General features: G+C 35.8%; 1 protein-coding gene and 1 long non-coding RNA gene across 10 annotated transcripts; one reads left to right on the forward strand and one right to left on the reverse strand.

Annotated features, from left to right (window-relative positions):
* Positions 1-1,245: 1,245 nt before the first annotated feature.
* LOC103709870 (uncharacterized) lies at positions 1,246-12,869 on the reverse strand. Of its 9 annotated transcripts, XR_015969347.1 has the most exons (5): positions 12,584-12,869; positions 11,181-11,223; positions 4,952-5,036; positions 1,899-4,283; positions 1,246-1,690 (listed from the first exon to the last, which is right to left on the reverse strand). XR_015969347.1 is itself a non-coding variant. In XM_088705600.1 (4 exons), exons 1-4 carry the CDS (start codon positions 12,699-12,701, stop codon positions 4,164-4,166), a joined length of 366 nt encoding a protein of 121 aa, XP_088561726.1. In that variant the 5' UTR covers positions 12,702-12,869; the 3' UTR covers positions 1,246-4,163. The 9 variants fall into 9 exon arrangements, 1 of the variants encoding a protein (XP_088561726.1); XM_088705600.1 differs by having other exon boundaries at positions 1,246-4,283; XR_015969355.1 differs by lacking the exons at positions 4,952-5,036; positions 11,181-11,223.
* Positions 12,870-13,971: 1,102 nt separating this feature from the next.
* LOC120110476 (uncharacterized) lies at positions 13,972-14,890 on the forward strand. Its single transcript, XR_015969361.2, has 2 exons — positions 13,972-14,289; positions 14,695-14,890. It is a non-coding gene; the product is annotated as an uncharacterized LOC120110476 (long non-coding RNA).
* The last annotated feature ends 1,029 nt before the right edge of the window (positions 14,891-15,919 follow it).

Raw genomic sequence — 15,919 nt, forward strand, 5'->3', positions numbered from 1 at the left:
TTTCTTGACTAAAAAGCTGATGAACCTCAAATTCCTTGAAGCCAGCTCGATTATAGAATGCTTGAATGAATTGCAGAGAATTATGAATCAACTTGCCTCCATGAAGGTGGTTCTAGATGATGAATTGCAGGCTTTGGTATTGTCTCTGGGTAACTCTTCTCCAAATGAGATCATGAGGAAGTCACAGAGAGCTCTCTGAATGATGAGATGAGCGTTGATTCCTCAAGTCATACACAAGCATTGATTATAACAAATAAGGGAAGAGCTAAAGATTAAAAACCTCAAATTCATGAGAAGTCTGATGAAAGGTCCAGATTCAAGAGGAAATCACCTGATCTTTTGTGGTGAGGACGTAGGAATTAAAAAACCACTCACTCAAGAGGCTGTTTTGATGTGCGTGGTGAAGAGCATAACACAGAGAAAAGGGAGAGAAAAGTGAAAAGCGAAAAAAACCAAAAGAAAAGAGAGTACGGAGAAGGAAAACATCCTCTTTGGTGACCTATTCTCGGCCCTACATTTCGTCTTCGGCACGCGAAATTGTTTGTGATTTAGCACATGCTCTCGCATCCTCATGCTTCGTAATAAGCCTTCATCTGTGTTTCCTCTTCTGATCCTACTATTTGGGGTGTGGGTGACACTGTACAAGTCGTGTATAGGAGTGGTGATTCTCGAGCAAGATATAATGGTATGATGAGCCCGATAAGAGACCACCACTTACACATTATTCTAGCGATCTGACAAAACAAACCACATCAAACAAATGCATTAACAACAGGACAGACTCCCATGAAATGCAAATTACAAACTATTTTTTTTCCCCTTAGTTGTCAAGTGGAAATTCAAAGACGACTATCCTAAAAGACTGCATAGCTTTGTCAGCCAGGCAAAGCAAAGAATTAGAACAACACCATGCACAAAAGAGTCAAATAAAAACTCCCCACTGACAGCATCAGTTGCAAGTCTGGCATGAACCAACTGCAAGAACACCACAACAAAGAAATGCCCGATTCAAGCACATCTTAAAACTCCAAAGCAACATAATGATCAGGCATAATAGAAAGCATACAAAAAATCTTCTATAGTTATTTTCAAAAAAAAGTTGACTGAAAATCAGAAGGGTTCAAAAGAAGATTAAAATCTAAGTGTGAAAGCGTCAACTAGAAAATATCCTCTCAGGAATATGTATTGTCACCCAAGAGCAATATGGTAATAATCCTACATCGCTGCACAATGCAACAGACAACAGAAAAAACATAAAAGCACTTGAATGAACCAAGCATTTTACACTATCAGACACTGAAGCACAAACAGATTGAAGATAACCAACCTAACTAAAAATTTAGAACTAAAGGAGAACAAAAATTTTCTAGACTACCATTCCTCAGGCAGTTTTGGAAAAATATGATACATCACAAACTCAAAATACCACAACTTACTGCACTTCCATGCAAGTAAAAAAGATAAAATCACCTTCCATAATCTCTGCATGGACATCAACTAGAGCATGTAACCTTGTAATCTCTCAATGATCAAGACATATAAAAGAATAAGATATACTGCAATAGCCAATCTGCAAAAATAGTAAACGATTGGCCATATCCACCATACCCTTCTAGCAACCATGAACATACACATAGAAACTCCAGATTCATCTTGAACTAAAATAGTTGGAAGCAGCACTGCTAAAAGACTGAAGAGATTAGCCATTAGATAAGAGAAGACCACCAAAATTCAGTTAGTTCAGAAACATCAAATAGGAAACTGCTTCCCAAGAACATCGCTTGTAACTATGCGGAGAGAAAAGGGCATTTCTATATTGCTGAACAACAAAATGAGAGGAGATACAAGGTGACAGCAAAGAAGACACACAAAATAAATAAATAACTGCAGGAAATTACCTAAGAATGAAGGATCAAACAACCACCTCAGTCACCACAATGATTATCTGAAAGAGACTCAATACTTATCCAACTGAAATCCTGGCAAGACAGTTCATTCGTTTAGAAAAAAGAAGAATCTAGAGTCCACTCTCTGCAAGAATTTTTTTCCTGAGACAAAAACCATTCAATCAAAGTAAGTCAGAAAATTATGACAAAATCATTGATGATTAATTCTATCAATCTTATATATGGTACCCTAGAAAAAAAAGATCAAACACCATGTTAACCAAGTCTAATTAAAGTACATTATAGTTTCATCATTCTCAATCCATGTTTGAAATATGTACATTGAAACTAAAATTGCCAATGTGGTACCAAACTGAAAAAAAAAACAAATGGTTGATTCTTATGAGACAAGAGCATCAATTCTGTGGACATGTGTCAGGTGCATCTTAGAAAGCCAAATAAGAAATGATTAAACAAGTTTAGTAGGTTATTTTTTAAAACAAAACACAACTATATTGATTTTTGCAAGACCATAATTATAAACCATCTCAATTCCCAGCCTTCTTTTTGATCTTCTTCTGTAGTGATGATCAAAAAAAGATCCATATAAGAAAATATAAAATATCATTTGTATCCCCAAAGGAGACGAACAAGGGAACACTCTCAGGCTTTTTGGGAAAAATATGATAGGCCACAAACTCAACATGCCATGACTTGCACTTCCAGGGAAGCAGAAGTAATAGCATACCTTCCATAATCTCTACATGGATGTCAACTAGAGCATGCAACCTTGTAAACTACCACCAGTCATGCCATACAATAGAATAAAATATACTACAATACCTAAAATACAAAAAAAGAAAGTAAAAAATTGATGATCATCCACCATTACTGTCTAGGAACAAAGATTGTACATGCAGAAACCTCAGATTCATCTTGAAATAAAATAGTAGGTAGAGGCACTGCCAAAAGATTAAATAGATCCACTGTTAGAGAAGAGAAGACAATCAAGCTTCAATTAGTGAAGAAAGATCAAATAAGAAACTGCTTCCCAAGAACACCAAGTGCAACTATGCAGAGAAAAAAGGGCATTTCTACATTGCTAAACAGCATAAAACATAGATTCAATGTAAAGAGACTCAGTTAGTCAAAGGAATGTCTGCAAGAGATTACCTAAGAAGGAAAGATCGAACATCATTTGAGATGGCTGTAATGAGATTAGTTTAAATTTTAAAGCTTTACTTCTATCTAACCATCTTAGAAATCCTAACAAATAAATTCAAATGTAAGCAACCTGACATCTTCCCCAGATAGAACCAGATGATTATTACACTATTCACCTTAGAGATCCCTTTAAGAAAGTCAAAATGATATGTAATAGCAAATGGAACAAAAAAAAAGGAGATTCTTAAAAGACAAGAAAATAAATCATATCCATATCTCAGGTACATCTCAGTTGCAATACTACTTCAAACAAAGGTAACACATCTAGAATTTTACAAGTTAAAACATGCAATTTTGGTTCTCTCTAGTCATCTTGAGTTACCAACAAGAAAATATTGGATGTGATTTGTAGTCAAATGAAATGAACTAAATGATTAACTTCAGTATCTTGTTCCTCCTATAGCAACGAATAATTGCCGTCTACTTGAATCAAGAACTGACTGGCTGAGGTTCTTGCATTATGGTATCTTCAAATTCACCGGAAACCTGACTTTACCGTATCCGTGAATATACACATAGAACAAATACGAAAAAAATCAACATGACGTGAGAAATTTTACAACACCATGTAGAAACTACTCAGAGTAAAATGTGTAATTTTCAAAGAAGCAGAATAGACTAGCAAGGGAATACCCATGAAAGCACAAACTTGATAATTCAACAAGAAGAGTAAGATCATAAATCTGCATATGCTTGCACTAACACTGACAAGAGCTCACCGCAAGAACGAACCTATGGATTGCAAAACTACATTTTCATCAACAAACTAAGTTGCAATTCAGAGAGAGAGGGAGAGGGAGACAGAGAGAGGTTGATATGAACTTATCTGTCAAAATAGTTTAGCAGACAATGACAACCCACATACTTTACATGAAATAGAAAAATTGCATCTCAAGTTTCATGGGTCAGAAAGACTGAAGATACGGGAAGCCAGCCGGACAAATAGAGCTATATGGGAGAAATAGAGCTATTGGAGGATGGATATTCTTCAAATGTGTCATTCCTCAGACTTCGAAGGATGCAGAGAGAGGAGGAGGAGGGAGGTGAACAAAATTAGGAGATCTTCAAAACTATTTTCCATCTGAAAGAACATAAGACATCACAGACAACTGCCTGCACAACAATCTCTGGAGGCCATAATGATACATGCAGAAACCCTAGATCCATCTTGAACTGAAATAGGCAAAAGAAGCCCTGATAAATAATTGCTCCAATAAATTAGTCACAAGAGAGAAGCAAATGAAAATTCAAGCAGTGATGAAGGCATAAAATTGGAAACCCCCTCTCAAGAACATCAGTTACCTGCAGAGCAAAAAAACAATTCTGAATAACCAATAACAAATCAAGATGACAGAAAAAATGACTTAGATCATCCAAAAAAATCTGAAACAGGACGTATAAACAAATAGGGGAAAAAACTCTTCCAACCAAAAAATCACATGGCACATATTTTCAATACCAAAAATTCCTGCAATAAGTTCTAGCACTATGTAGCAGGAAAAAAAAACATTCTTTTGAGGAGAACCAGATGATAATGTCTACAAAGATACCAATCGGAGGAGATAAAATTTGATGTGTCAATTCAGACAAAAGAAGCAAAATTTCTCACAAGAGTGTATCACAATTTTTCTTCATTAAACAACTTAGAAATCCTTAGGAGGAAGTCCAACATAACAAGTGGCATATAACCAACTGCAACAAAAAGAGAGAGAATCCCTGCAAGATCACAGCATTAGTTCTCATCCATCCCATAAATCATTAAAAAAGAAAAATTAAGAAAACCATGCCATATGCAGACAAATCATATAGATGATTCTTGCAGCTTATAACATATTGCAAACCTGACATAACAGCCTCGATTGCCAAAGCAAAAGATCAGCACCACCAACCTCTATGATATTTATTCCATAAACACATTTGTGGAAACTCCATGGTCATCAAGAATTGAAATAAGAGAAAAAAGTGATCAGCCATTAAACTGGAGGAGACGATCAAAATCCAAGAAGTGCAAAAACAACAATAAAAAAGAACAAACAAAAGTTTCTTTCTCCAGAACAACAGGTGTAACTTCATAGACTAAACATGTATTCTAATTTTGATCACTGAACACAGCATAATAGTAAAGTTATATCATTGTAGTGGAAGGACTTTGATCATTGACAGAATATCTGTGACGGAATGGATCATCAAATACTGGAAAGTCCAGTAACCATATTATTCAGTGAAACTGCATGAATTTTCAATTTATCAAACATCTTTGCATGACTCTAACACCTGTGGCATGCCACAGAGTTCAATCAAGAACATGATAGCTGAAGTTTCTCTCCATTTTGGGGAGTACTTGAAGAGAAGATCAAAAGTGCATAACCATGGTTTTTGTTCCTCTAAGCCATCTTAAAAATCCCAACAATATTTCTCATCAGAAAGCTAATTCTCCAAATGCTTCTGAAGAGGCTCTATAAAAGGCTAATGTATTAGGTGACTCTTATGAGAATATAGCTTACCTTCTTTTTCTTATTTAATAACCCCCAGCAGTCCCCACAAGGAAGCATCATGCTGCCATAAAAAAACTACTCAAATGAAACTTCCCAACTCTGCGAAGTTGACATTTTGACTTTCCTCTTAATCAACTCAAGAAACATTAGAAGAAAATATATCATCACGTATATGAGATCTATTTAATGAAGTAATCTGTAGGGGAAAAAAAATCTGGTGACGCTTACAAGGTCGTTAAATCCATTTCATTCACCTATCTCAGAAATCTCTATTCTTGAAAAACCCAAAAAAAAAAAAAAACACTCTACTGAATGTAGAAAAGAGTAGGTAATAGAACAAGATGAGTCGACTTTAAAAAACACAAAATAGGAAAAATAGGACATATGGAGAAAAAGTGCAAAATTTTTTATGCAAAAAAAAAAAAACTGAGAAAACAAAACAATAAAATCAAAAGAAAAAAATTCAAAGTTGAATAAATAAAGGTGGAGAAATATGAAAAATATAAGAGAATAAAAATATAAGAGAACATAAATATAACTATGAAAAGTAAGTAACTGAAAAAATGAAAATATAATTCTCTCAAGAAAACAAAAACAGAATATAAGAAAAAAAGATAAATAAAATGAACAGAAATATGGGAAATAGCTGAAAAAATAAAAAATAGAACAGAAAAAACATAAAAAAGTGAACTCAAAAATAAAAACTGAAACACCAAACTTGCAAAACCATATAGCAATACAAGATCATAAACAGACAAGAAAATAGTTTAAAAAAATACTAAAACAAGAAAGTACAAAACTAAATTTGTGAAACTGCTCATAACAACAGAAAATAAATAGGACTGATAAAAATGAATTTGCAAAATCAAATAAAAATTTAAAAAATACAAAATGAAATATATAGAAAAAATAATGGCGCAAACAAAAAATAGAAATTAGAAAACTGAATTTGCATAAAAAACTTAAGATGGGAAAAAAAATACAAATAAAATTTAAAATAAAACAAAGGTGAAATTTGCTAAAATAAACTATATTGAAATTACAAAAAAATGAAAGCAAATTTATAAAACCAGATGAAAAATCAACTAGGACAATAAAATACAATAACAAGGGGAACTAAATTTTAAAGGAAAAAAAATAAATAGATCAAATATAAGAAAATAAATTTAAAAATGAAAAAACAAAAGTGCATTACGAAAAGATAACATAAAGTTGAATAAGTAATATATGATGAAAAATAGCTTAAAAAAGCATAAAATTGAACTTAAAGACAGAAGTGCTCAGAAGTCCACCATCTTCTTCAGCCCTAGCACGTCTCCTGGGGTTTGACGGGGGATCCGAAAAATTCTAGGGGTGCCAAAGTAGGACAGGACCTGGAGCTACTTGGGTGTCCCAATCTCAGGTAGGAGACTGCGGGTATCTGAGTGCGCCGGGCTGGTGCAACGGATTCATTTTAGGCTGGAGGGATGGTTGGCAGCAACTCTATCTATGATGGGTAGGTTGACACTGATCAAATCCGTACTTGGCTCCATGCCCATCTATCTTATGGAAAATACTGTGGTGCCGAGGACAATGCTACTAAAGATTGAGCGGCTACTGCGGAGCTTTCTATGGGGCTTGCATGGAGGCAGTCGAGGGATGCACTTGGTGGCGTGGGAGAGCATCTACCTCTCATTCAATGAGGGTAGCTTTGGGGTTTTGTCTCTCCTGGAGAGACGGAAAGTGCTCATTGCCCGGCATGCAGTCCAATTCCTTTTAGAGCCGCAAGGGATCTAGGGCCGGATCATGGTAGCCCGCTATGGGCGGGTGGACCCCGAGGCACTGGTCCGAGGGTGAAGATGTTCTTTTCTATGGTGAGAGATTGCGAGGTACCTGCCTACTGCATTGGTCCACACCAGATGGCTAAAGGGCGATGTGCGCAGTATTGATGTGGTTGAGGACCCATGGGTTGATGTCCTTCTCCTGCGGCATTGGCCGATTATGGTTAGTGTCGAGGTTGCGGAGGGCCTGCGTGTATGTGATCTTCTTGTCCCCGGGAGGGCTGCATAGGACGAAACTAGGCTGGTCCAGCTTTTCGAGGGGCATCTGATGGAGAGGGTCCGATCCCTTCCGTTACCTAGGTGTGCAGGTCTAGATGTGCGGGTTTAGAGCACCTCTACCAGGACCAGTGTCAGGGTGGGCCAGACTATGCCTAGGTCTAGCGCCTGGGACTCCACCCGAGGGTTATACTGTTCCTCTGGAAGGTGGTCTGGGACCGTGTTCCGACGAGAGCAGTACTTAATTGACGAGGACTGAGGTTCCCTCGGTATGTGGAAATTTTAGTGTGGACAAGACGGTGGACCATGCCTTGTTTCATTGCAGATGGGCCAAGGCGACCTGGCGAGTGGCAGGAATCTTGCTGGAGGTTTGAGGCCGGAGGGACCAGTTTTTATAAGCCATGTGCCGATGTTCAGAGTCCCCACTGCTCCGTCAGGAGGCGACTCGAGTGATTTGCACGTCCTACTAGATTTGGCTGGCTAGGAACGCTTGAATCTTTGGCGAACGCAGTATGTCGCCGAGACTTGTGGTGGAGAGTGTCCATGTGCATGCGGCGGAAATCAATCGCATCATACCTGTCGAAGGGCCCTTGACAACTCGGGACATATGGAGTTTTCATTCTGCTTTAGCAGCATCTCGCATGGTATTTTTCACCTAGGAGCCCCCACTTCCGAGTTTTCTCAAGGTCAACTTCGATGGGTCTGTCTTGAACAGAGGTACGAGAGGTAGTGCGGGTTTTATTATTCGGAACCTGTCTACCAGAGTCGTGGCTGCAGGGGCAGTCAACTCTTTGACATATCGGTTCTGGGTGCAGAACTGAGGACTACTTGGGCGGGCCTTCGTCATGCTCGGTATGTTTTACGGGCCAGTTCCATCATCCTGGAGGGAGACTCGGCCACGGTCATCAGTTGGATCCCAGGGGATCCAAGGGGCAACAGTTGCATCCACCCTTTTGCCCCGAGATATCTAGGCAATGGTGAGGGATGGAGGGGCTTTCTAGGCCAAGCATATCTTTCGTGAAGCTAATGGGGCCGCAGAATGGGTGGCTGCTTATGTAGTCAGTCACTCGGGTAGTACCTCTGTGGGCTGAAGATGGAGAGCTGCCCCTGGCACTCCAAGGTATTTTGTTTTTTTATTTTATTGGGTGCATCCGTACTCGTCTGGTACGATCCACCCGCCTTAGCAAAAAATTTAAAAAAAAAAGATAGAAGAGCTCAACGCCAAACAAAAGGACAAAAGAATATATTGAAATATAAGAATACAAAAGAGATAACAATGATGAACTAAAATAAACTCACAAAGTTAACATGTGAAAATAGATAATAAAAATGAAAGCAAGTAAACAAAAATAACTATATATAAAAGCTTGTAAAACATATAAATAATAAACTGAAATAAAATGAGAAGCTGAATTTCTAAAAATGGATAATATTAATAAAGACAAAATATACAAAACTGGATTTGTGAAAGCAAATGTAAGGATGGAAAATAAAGATAAAAAAAGAATAAGATTATGCAAAGAAGAAAATGTAAAAATAAATTTTCCAAAAATAAAATAAATTGAATTCCAAACATATATAAAATTATTAAGAAGACTATAAAATGGACAAGAAAATTGGAATAAAAATAAAAATGAACATATTAAAAAGAAATAAATGAAAAGGCAGGAAATACAGAACAGAATTTTAGAAAGTGGGCATTAAAAAATTAGAAATTAAAAAAACATAAAATGACAATAGAAAGAAAATGCAAAACCGAATTCAAAAAGCTCTAGAACACAAAATATTGTACAATATTTAAAACAATAAAAAATATGAACAGAAAGCAGACAACAACAGAAGAAGGCACAAAATAAAATTCAAAATACAAAATGTAGAATGGAAATGGAAAATTAGATAAAACAGAAAACAGAATTAACAAGACAAAACAAAGATGCATGTCTCCATCCCCATTACTCCTCTAAGTTTTATTGTTCCTTGTCCTAATACACTCCTTTGGTAAAAGAGGATTGAGTGGAATTAATCCAGTAAAAGATTTATAACAAATATTGTGAAGCATTGCCTTTTTCTCTTTTCTAGGGGGTCTCATGGGAGGTTGGGGTGGTGGTGACAGCATCAATAGAAATTGGATTTTGATAAGAGAGAAGTAGAGAGTGGTAATTACACACTTAACTTATTTCTGCCCCGTAGAGAGGAGAGGCACAAGGGCTAAACTAAAGGGATATTAATAAAAGGTGTATCTATGACAAGTGAAATTTGTCGTTCTACCCAACAAGTTTAAATTACAATACCTTTTTTTATAGGAATTATTAAAAAGTCTATCAATGAGAACTCTTGAATTCCTCCTGCTGTCTTCTGTTTTCTTTCGGTACAAATTATAGAGCCTCTGAAGATGATAGATGATTATATCTGTATTAGAACTAGAACTGGGGAAGGAAGAACTAAGGGCCTGGGGGGAAATCATCCTCCAAAAACCCCAACTTAGCACATCATCTCCCACAATGCCCATAGCCAGATGAATGATTTGGTATTAGAACATATAGAAGATAAAATAAAAAATATGAAGGCCATAAGAAAGTTGTGAGGCCTATTAGATATCATAATAAGCACTGTCCTCAGAGTGAGAAAGACAAAGAAAGTTGTGAAAGTGTATTTAGAGAGATCAGCAACCCATCAAATTATCCTTACATAAGCAGTATGCATTGCATGAGCTAATGAAGATCTCATTAAATTATAAGGTCACAGCCTCAATGAAATCATTTGTTCTTAATCAGTTGTGCATCACATGCACTAAGTTCAAGTTCACAAAAACTTACTTTTCTGAAATAGTCTTCCTATAAAATTTCCTTACTAAAAGCTAAGGATTTTGTAACCAAATAAAAGAAAAAAGCTAATGAATTTGTAAAATATTTAACAGGTGGAAACTTTAAAGCCTCCATTTTTTGCACAACAACACAGGTTATGATTTATAAATATAACCATCAACCTTGTCCCCACAGTTCGGTTCAGATAGTAAGGTAAAATTCATATCTTTATATATATATAATATACACCTTAAGCTTTTATAGTTTCTTCAATAACTTCAAGTATATTTCTTCTTTTAGATATTTCAAGTATAGTGCATTCAACTTCCTACAAAGCAGTAGATGATAGACAGCATTTTACAATAATCTAAAGCAAACTGACACCCATGGTTACCAAAAACATCATGAATAAAATTTTGGTTTGAATAAATGGAGAGGAAATTAAAGCCACATAATATCCTTCTCTTTTAGTAAATAACGTAAAAAAGGTAAAAAAGAGCAAGGCAGCAGAAGACCTACACTAACAAATCTTCAAAAATTCTTAATATTGGACAGTTGTGACAGGGGTCCCACACCACATAACGCCAAAACCTAAACTAGAATTCAAGAACTATCTGAAATATTCACAACCAAGAATATAGGGAAAACTATCATATACTGCCAAATCCAAATTACAAGTCAAAAACATTTCAAGTTCAAAGAAGCAAGAGAATCGGACTGGAGAGACTCCTATACCAGCAAATCTTCAAAGTTCTCTGCTGAAATCCTACTTTGCCATCTGCAATGAGAAACACATAGCAAACACAAACATTGACACAGAATGAAATCTCTAACAAGATTTAGTCACATAGATCATATGAACACTACTTGGAGGAAAATGAGCAAGAAATATCGAAGTAATAAACCCAATAAAAGACTGCCACTCATTCACAAGTGTAATGATTCAACAACAGAAATCATATCCAACATCTGCATTAAACAAAATTGACTGCAAGGGTCAGATTACAGAAGCTTGCTCTAATCACCAATTTCTCATCCAAACTCAACAGTATAAATGACCACACAGATATACCCTCTAGAAAATAAAGCAAATGACAGAAGTCATATCAAATAGCTGTATTCACAGGGAAAGACCAATTGATTTCGAACCACAAATCTTGATTTTATTCACTGGCAGAAAATATTAAACAGAACTTTCCTGCAAGATTGCAAAGAAGCAACAGCAGAAGAACACAATGAAAAAGTCAAAGTGGTTAAATTGAAAAAATACCCGCCAAGAACGATAGAACAACATAAGAGATAGATAGCTCAAATCAAAACTTAAAAGCAAACAGAAACCAACCAAAAAACAAATTCTCCATCATCAATAACTAGGCAGAAAAGGCTATCAAAATCCAAGAATTTTAAAAACTCACGTAGAACAATATCCAGATCTAGACGATCACACAATTAAACCCGAGAGATAGCAGTTCAGGCACAAAATAACGGGAAAAACACCGTTTAACATCAAGAGCAGACGAGAAATCAAGAATATCCCTGGAATGCAACGAAAATTTCAAAATGGTTAGAGCACCGTCAAATTAAAAGAAAATCCCGTGCCAGGAACGATAGAACAACACAAGAGATAGATAGCCCAATTTAAAACTTAAAAGCAAACAGAAACCAACCAAAAAACAAATTCCCCATCATCAATAACTAGGGCAGAAAAGGCTATCAAAATCCGAGAATTTTAAAAAATCACGTATAACGATATCCAGATCTAGAAGATCACATTATAAAACCCCGGAAGGTTGCAGTTAGGGCACAAAATAAAAGGGAAATCACAATTTAACAGCAAAACCTAACGGAGACCTAACGAGAAATCAAGAACATCACCAGAATACAAAGAAAAACAAAGAAAATAGGAATGGGGAAGTTATCATAAAGCGCCCAAGTCAAATTTGAAATCAAGAACCAACTCTAGAATTCAAAGAACTATCACAGCATAAACACCAACATCCTGAACTGGAGAACTCAGAGAACAACCAAGAAATAGGAACAAATTACCATACGACGCTAAAACCAAAGTAAAAATCAAGAACCTTCTCAAGATTTCCAAGCAGAGGCAAGAAAATAGGGAATTGGGACGGATCGTTCACCTTGTCTCCAATGAGAGTAGCTTCTGGACCTCCTCGTCGTCGTTCTCGCCCTCGGCTGAGCTGATCTAGGGATGCAAAGAAGAAGGCCAACGCCACACCACGCTGCCCACCTCGACATCCTTTAGCCAAAGGGAAGTGTAGATTCTTTATCTCCATAGGCGCGATCGGCGGATTCCGATCGGTTGCTCGGTCGACCGCCGGATTCCAAAGGTTCGGTCGGTCGTCGGAAGAGAAGCGAAGAGAAACGGGACTCGAAAGGGCCAACGCAACGGTCTGAAGTGGCGCGGTGCGGAGGTCTATATATATATATATATATATATATATATATATATATATATATATATATATATATATATATATATATATATATATATATATATATATATATATATATATATATATATATATATATATATATATATATATATATATATATATATATATATAGTAGTTTTAAGTCAGCAATGAAATGCCTCTTATTTGATTTTAAAATTTTTAAAGAAGAATAACGAAAAAATTATATTTTTATAAAAATATGATTTTTATATTTTATAGAAAAATCTTTTCAATGAGAAATATGAAAAAGTTATTTTTCCATGAGACGGAAATTACTTCATTTTTATTTTTTTCCAAAAAAACCCTTCAGCATTAAAGAAGCATTAAAGAGGCATTAAAGACCTAATTTTTATTAAGAGTATAATAGGAATTATACATAACTTTTTCAGAAAAGTGGATGGTCAACCAAACATAAGCATTTTGAGAATTTGTCACTTTCTCATGGTCAACCAAACATGCCAAAAGTACTTTTCTAGACATTTTCTTTCTAGGAATTTGCTTTCTATGAACCATATTCTTAAGAGGAAAAATGCTTTCTGCGAACCAAACGAGCCCTTGGAAAGAATCTCAAAATAAAGTAGGTGCTCGTCGCCGAATTAATTTAAAATGGAGTATGACGAGGATTTATTATTACCAAGTCCCTTAAGGATTTTTCCATTATTTTAAAGTTCTCAGCTCTCCGACTTGTTGATGAAGCGGAGTATAATGTGGATCAATTCTCTCCATCTTTTTTTTTTTGTAAGTTCTTGAGTTTCCAATTTTATCTAGTCAAACAAACCTTTGTAGCAAATGATGATAAGAATTTCTTTATATACAAAGTCCAATTCAAGATGGTCCTAAAAATCTAGAATGCTTTGGCAATTTATGGTACCAATGAGAGGAGTAGGAGGTAAGAGGAACAAAGTAGGTAATAAGTACCTACTTCATCAAATATAGGGCCGGTCCAATATTTAAGCGACTATGGATAGTCGCCTAAGGCTTCGGCCTAAAGAAAGGCCCACCACAGTCCACTACGGACATCCTTTCCTCCGTCCACCTTACCAAACACAAATCCAAGCATCTAGAACCATCATTCATCCCTAAAATATCTCTAAAATTTCAAATTTTCTATTACAATAAGAAAAGGTGGCCAATGCCATTTTAAGTGTTAGAGAGGATATTATAATAATTTCAACGAACACAAGTATATATATAAAGGGGGAGCGGTAATCGGTCTTTGCCATGTGAAAAGCGAAGCAAACCCTAACCCTAGATCTCAAATGGCGCCGTTCGCGAAGACTCCTCCCGGCGATCCGAAGGCTGGGGAGAAGATCTTCAAGACCAAGTGTGCCCAGTGCCACACCGTCGAGAAGGGGCTGGCCACAAGCAAGGTGAACCTCTCCCCCTTTTTCGATCTCTGTATATTTTTCTTGATCTTTTTAATGTGCGATTGCTTTAGATTTACGTAACTATGTGTTGTTTTCCACTAATTTTTGTGGGAGTTTTTTGTTTGGATTTGTTTGATCTGAACCTTCTATGATCAGTGTTCTGTGGTTTCAAAATCCGAGGCTCGAACTGCTTGAATCTTGGCAAAAAAATTAGACCTTTAAAATTTTGCTTTTTTTTTTTGTTTTTTTTTTCTCAGGTGTTTGTTGTTTCTTATTTTATTTCCAATGCTTTGGCCGTCTTTATGTGCATTCAATGCAACAACTTGATCCGTCCTTTAGCTAGTAATAGTTTAGCGTTAACTGTGCATAAATTTTTGTGACAATTTTTTCGTTTTGCTCTGCATGCAGGACCTAATTTGCATGGACTTTTTGGGAGGCAATCAGGTACTACACCTGGCTATTTGTACTTTGCTGCAAACAAGAACATGGCTGTGACATGGGAGAAGTCAACTTTGTATGATTACTTGCTTAATCCAAAAAAGGTATGGAATCCAAACTCAATATCATTGATTACATAATACATCGAACTCAGTTATTTTTTTTATTGGGCTATTACTTATAAGATATGCAACGTGTTGTGATCACACATCTCCATGATACTAACACAAGCATTCAATTCTTTTTAATCAATCGGGTCAGATTGTTTTTTCATATACATGTTAGGAAGGGTTGTGTAATCTAGATTTTCCACCTGAACTAAGACAGTAATATCATAGACGAATTGGCACTAATTTTAGTAGGATCTTCTTGGTTGCTAGAATCATTATTTTGTGGGAAAGATCTGTGGACTCTACATATTGGATATTAAGGAGTCAAGTATGTATCAATATATTTCTTTGCTGTCAGAAAATCCACTGGAATAGTGAAATATACAAGGCATGAATTATGTGAGGAACAAATTGTATTCCTAAGAGGCATAGATAGCCCTTATTCAGTATTCCTATTGATTTATAATTTGGTAAATCAACTGATTTTAGGACATACTACTTTTTGAGGTACTTTTTCTCCTTTTCTTCTTTAGAAAGAAATCTGTTGAATCAGTGAAATGATAGGTTCTGTTGAATTCTGCATAAAGTTGGATTCAGCAGTGGGTGGGGAATGGCTTGTGTTTTAGTGATTGTTCACACATTTAGGTGCTTAAATGGTTAAATATTCTAGTGGATATCTGTCTCTTTAAAGTTGTTAAAATTTTTTCATTATTTTTTTTTTTAAAAAAATTCTTAATGAGTTTGCTTTAGGCCTCCAAATGCATTGAGTGGTTCCTGATTAAAAATACAATATTTCTATACCCAAAATATATACACATGGTTTATCTAAAAAACATGTAAAAATCACATCATTCCAAACATGATAGTGATTGCAACAATCAAGACTATTAGAATAGATTTGATAAATGAACTTGTAGTCATTCTTTTTTTTTTCCTCATATTATAAAGGGGTGCAATTGTTATCAAAGAGTGTATAGGCAAAATAGAAAAAGAAAAGAGGACTCCACCTTGAGAGACGTTGCCAAACTGAGGTAATTATGCATCGATGGAGATGAAATGAAGGGCTTTAAAGTTTCCAAACTCAA

This window comes from Phoenix dactylifera, chromosome 1 (genome assembly GCF_051530095.1).
Source record: "Phoenix dactylifera cultivar Ajwa chromosome 1, Ajwa_hap1_PhDact_Kaust_v1.1, whole genome shotgun sequence".
Taxonomy (NCBI): Eukaryota; Viridiplantae; Streptophyta; class Magnoliopsida; order Arecales; family Arecaceae; genus Phoenix; species Phoenix dactylifera.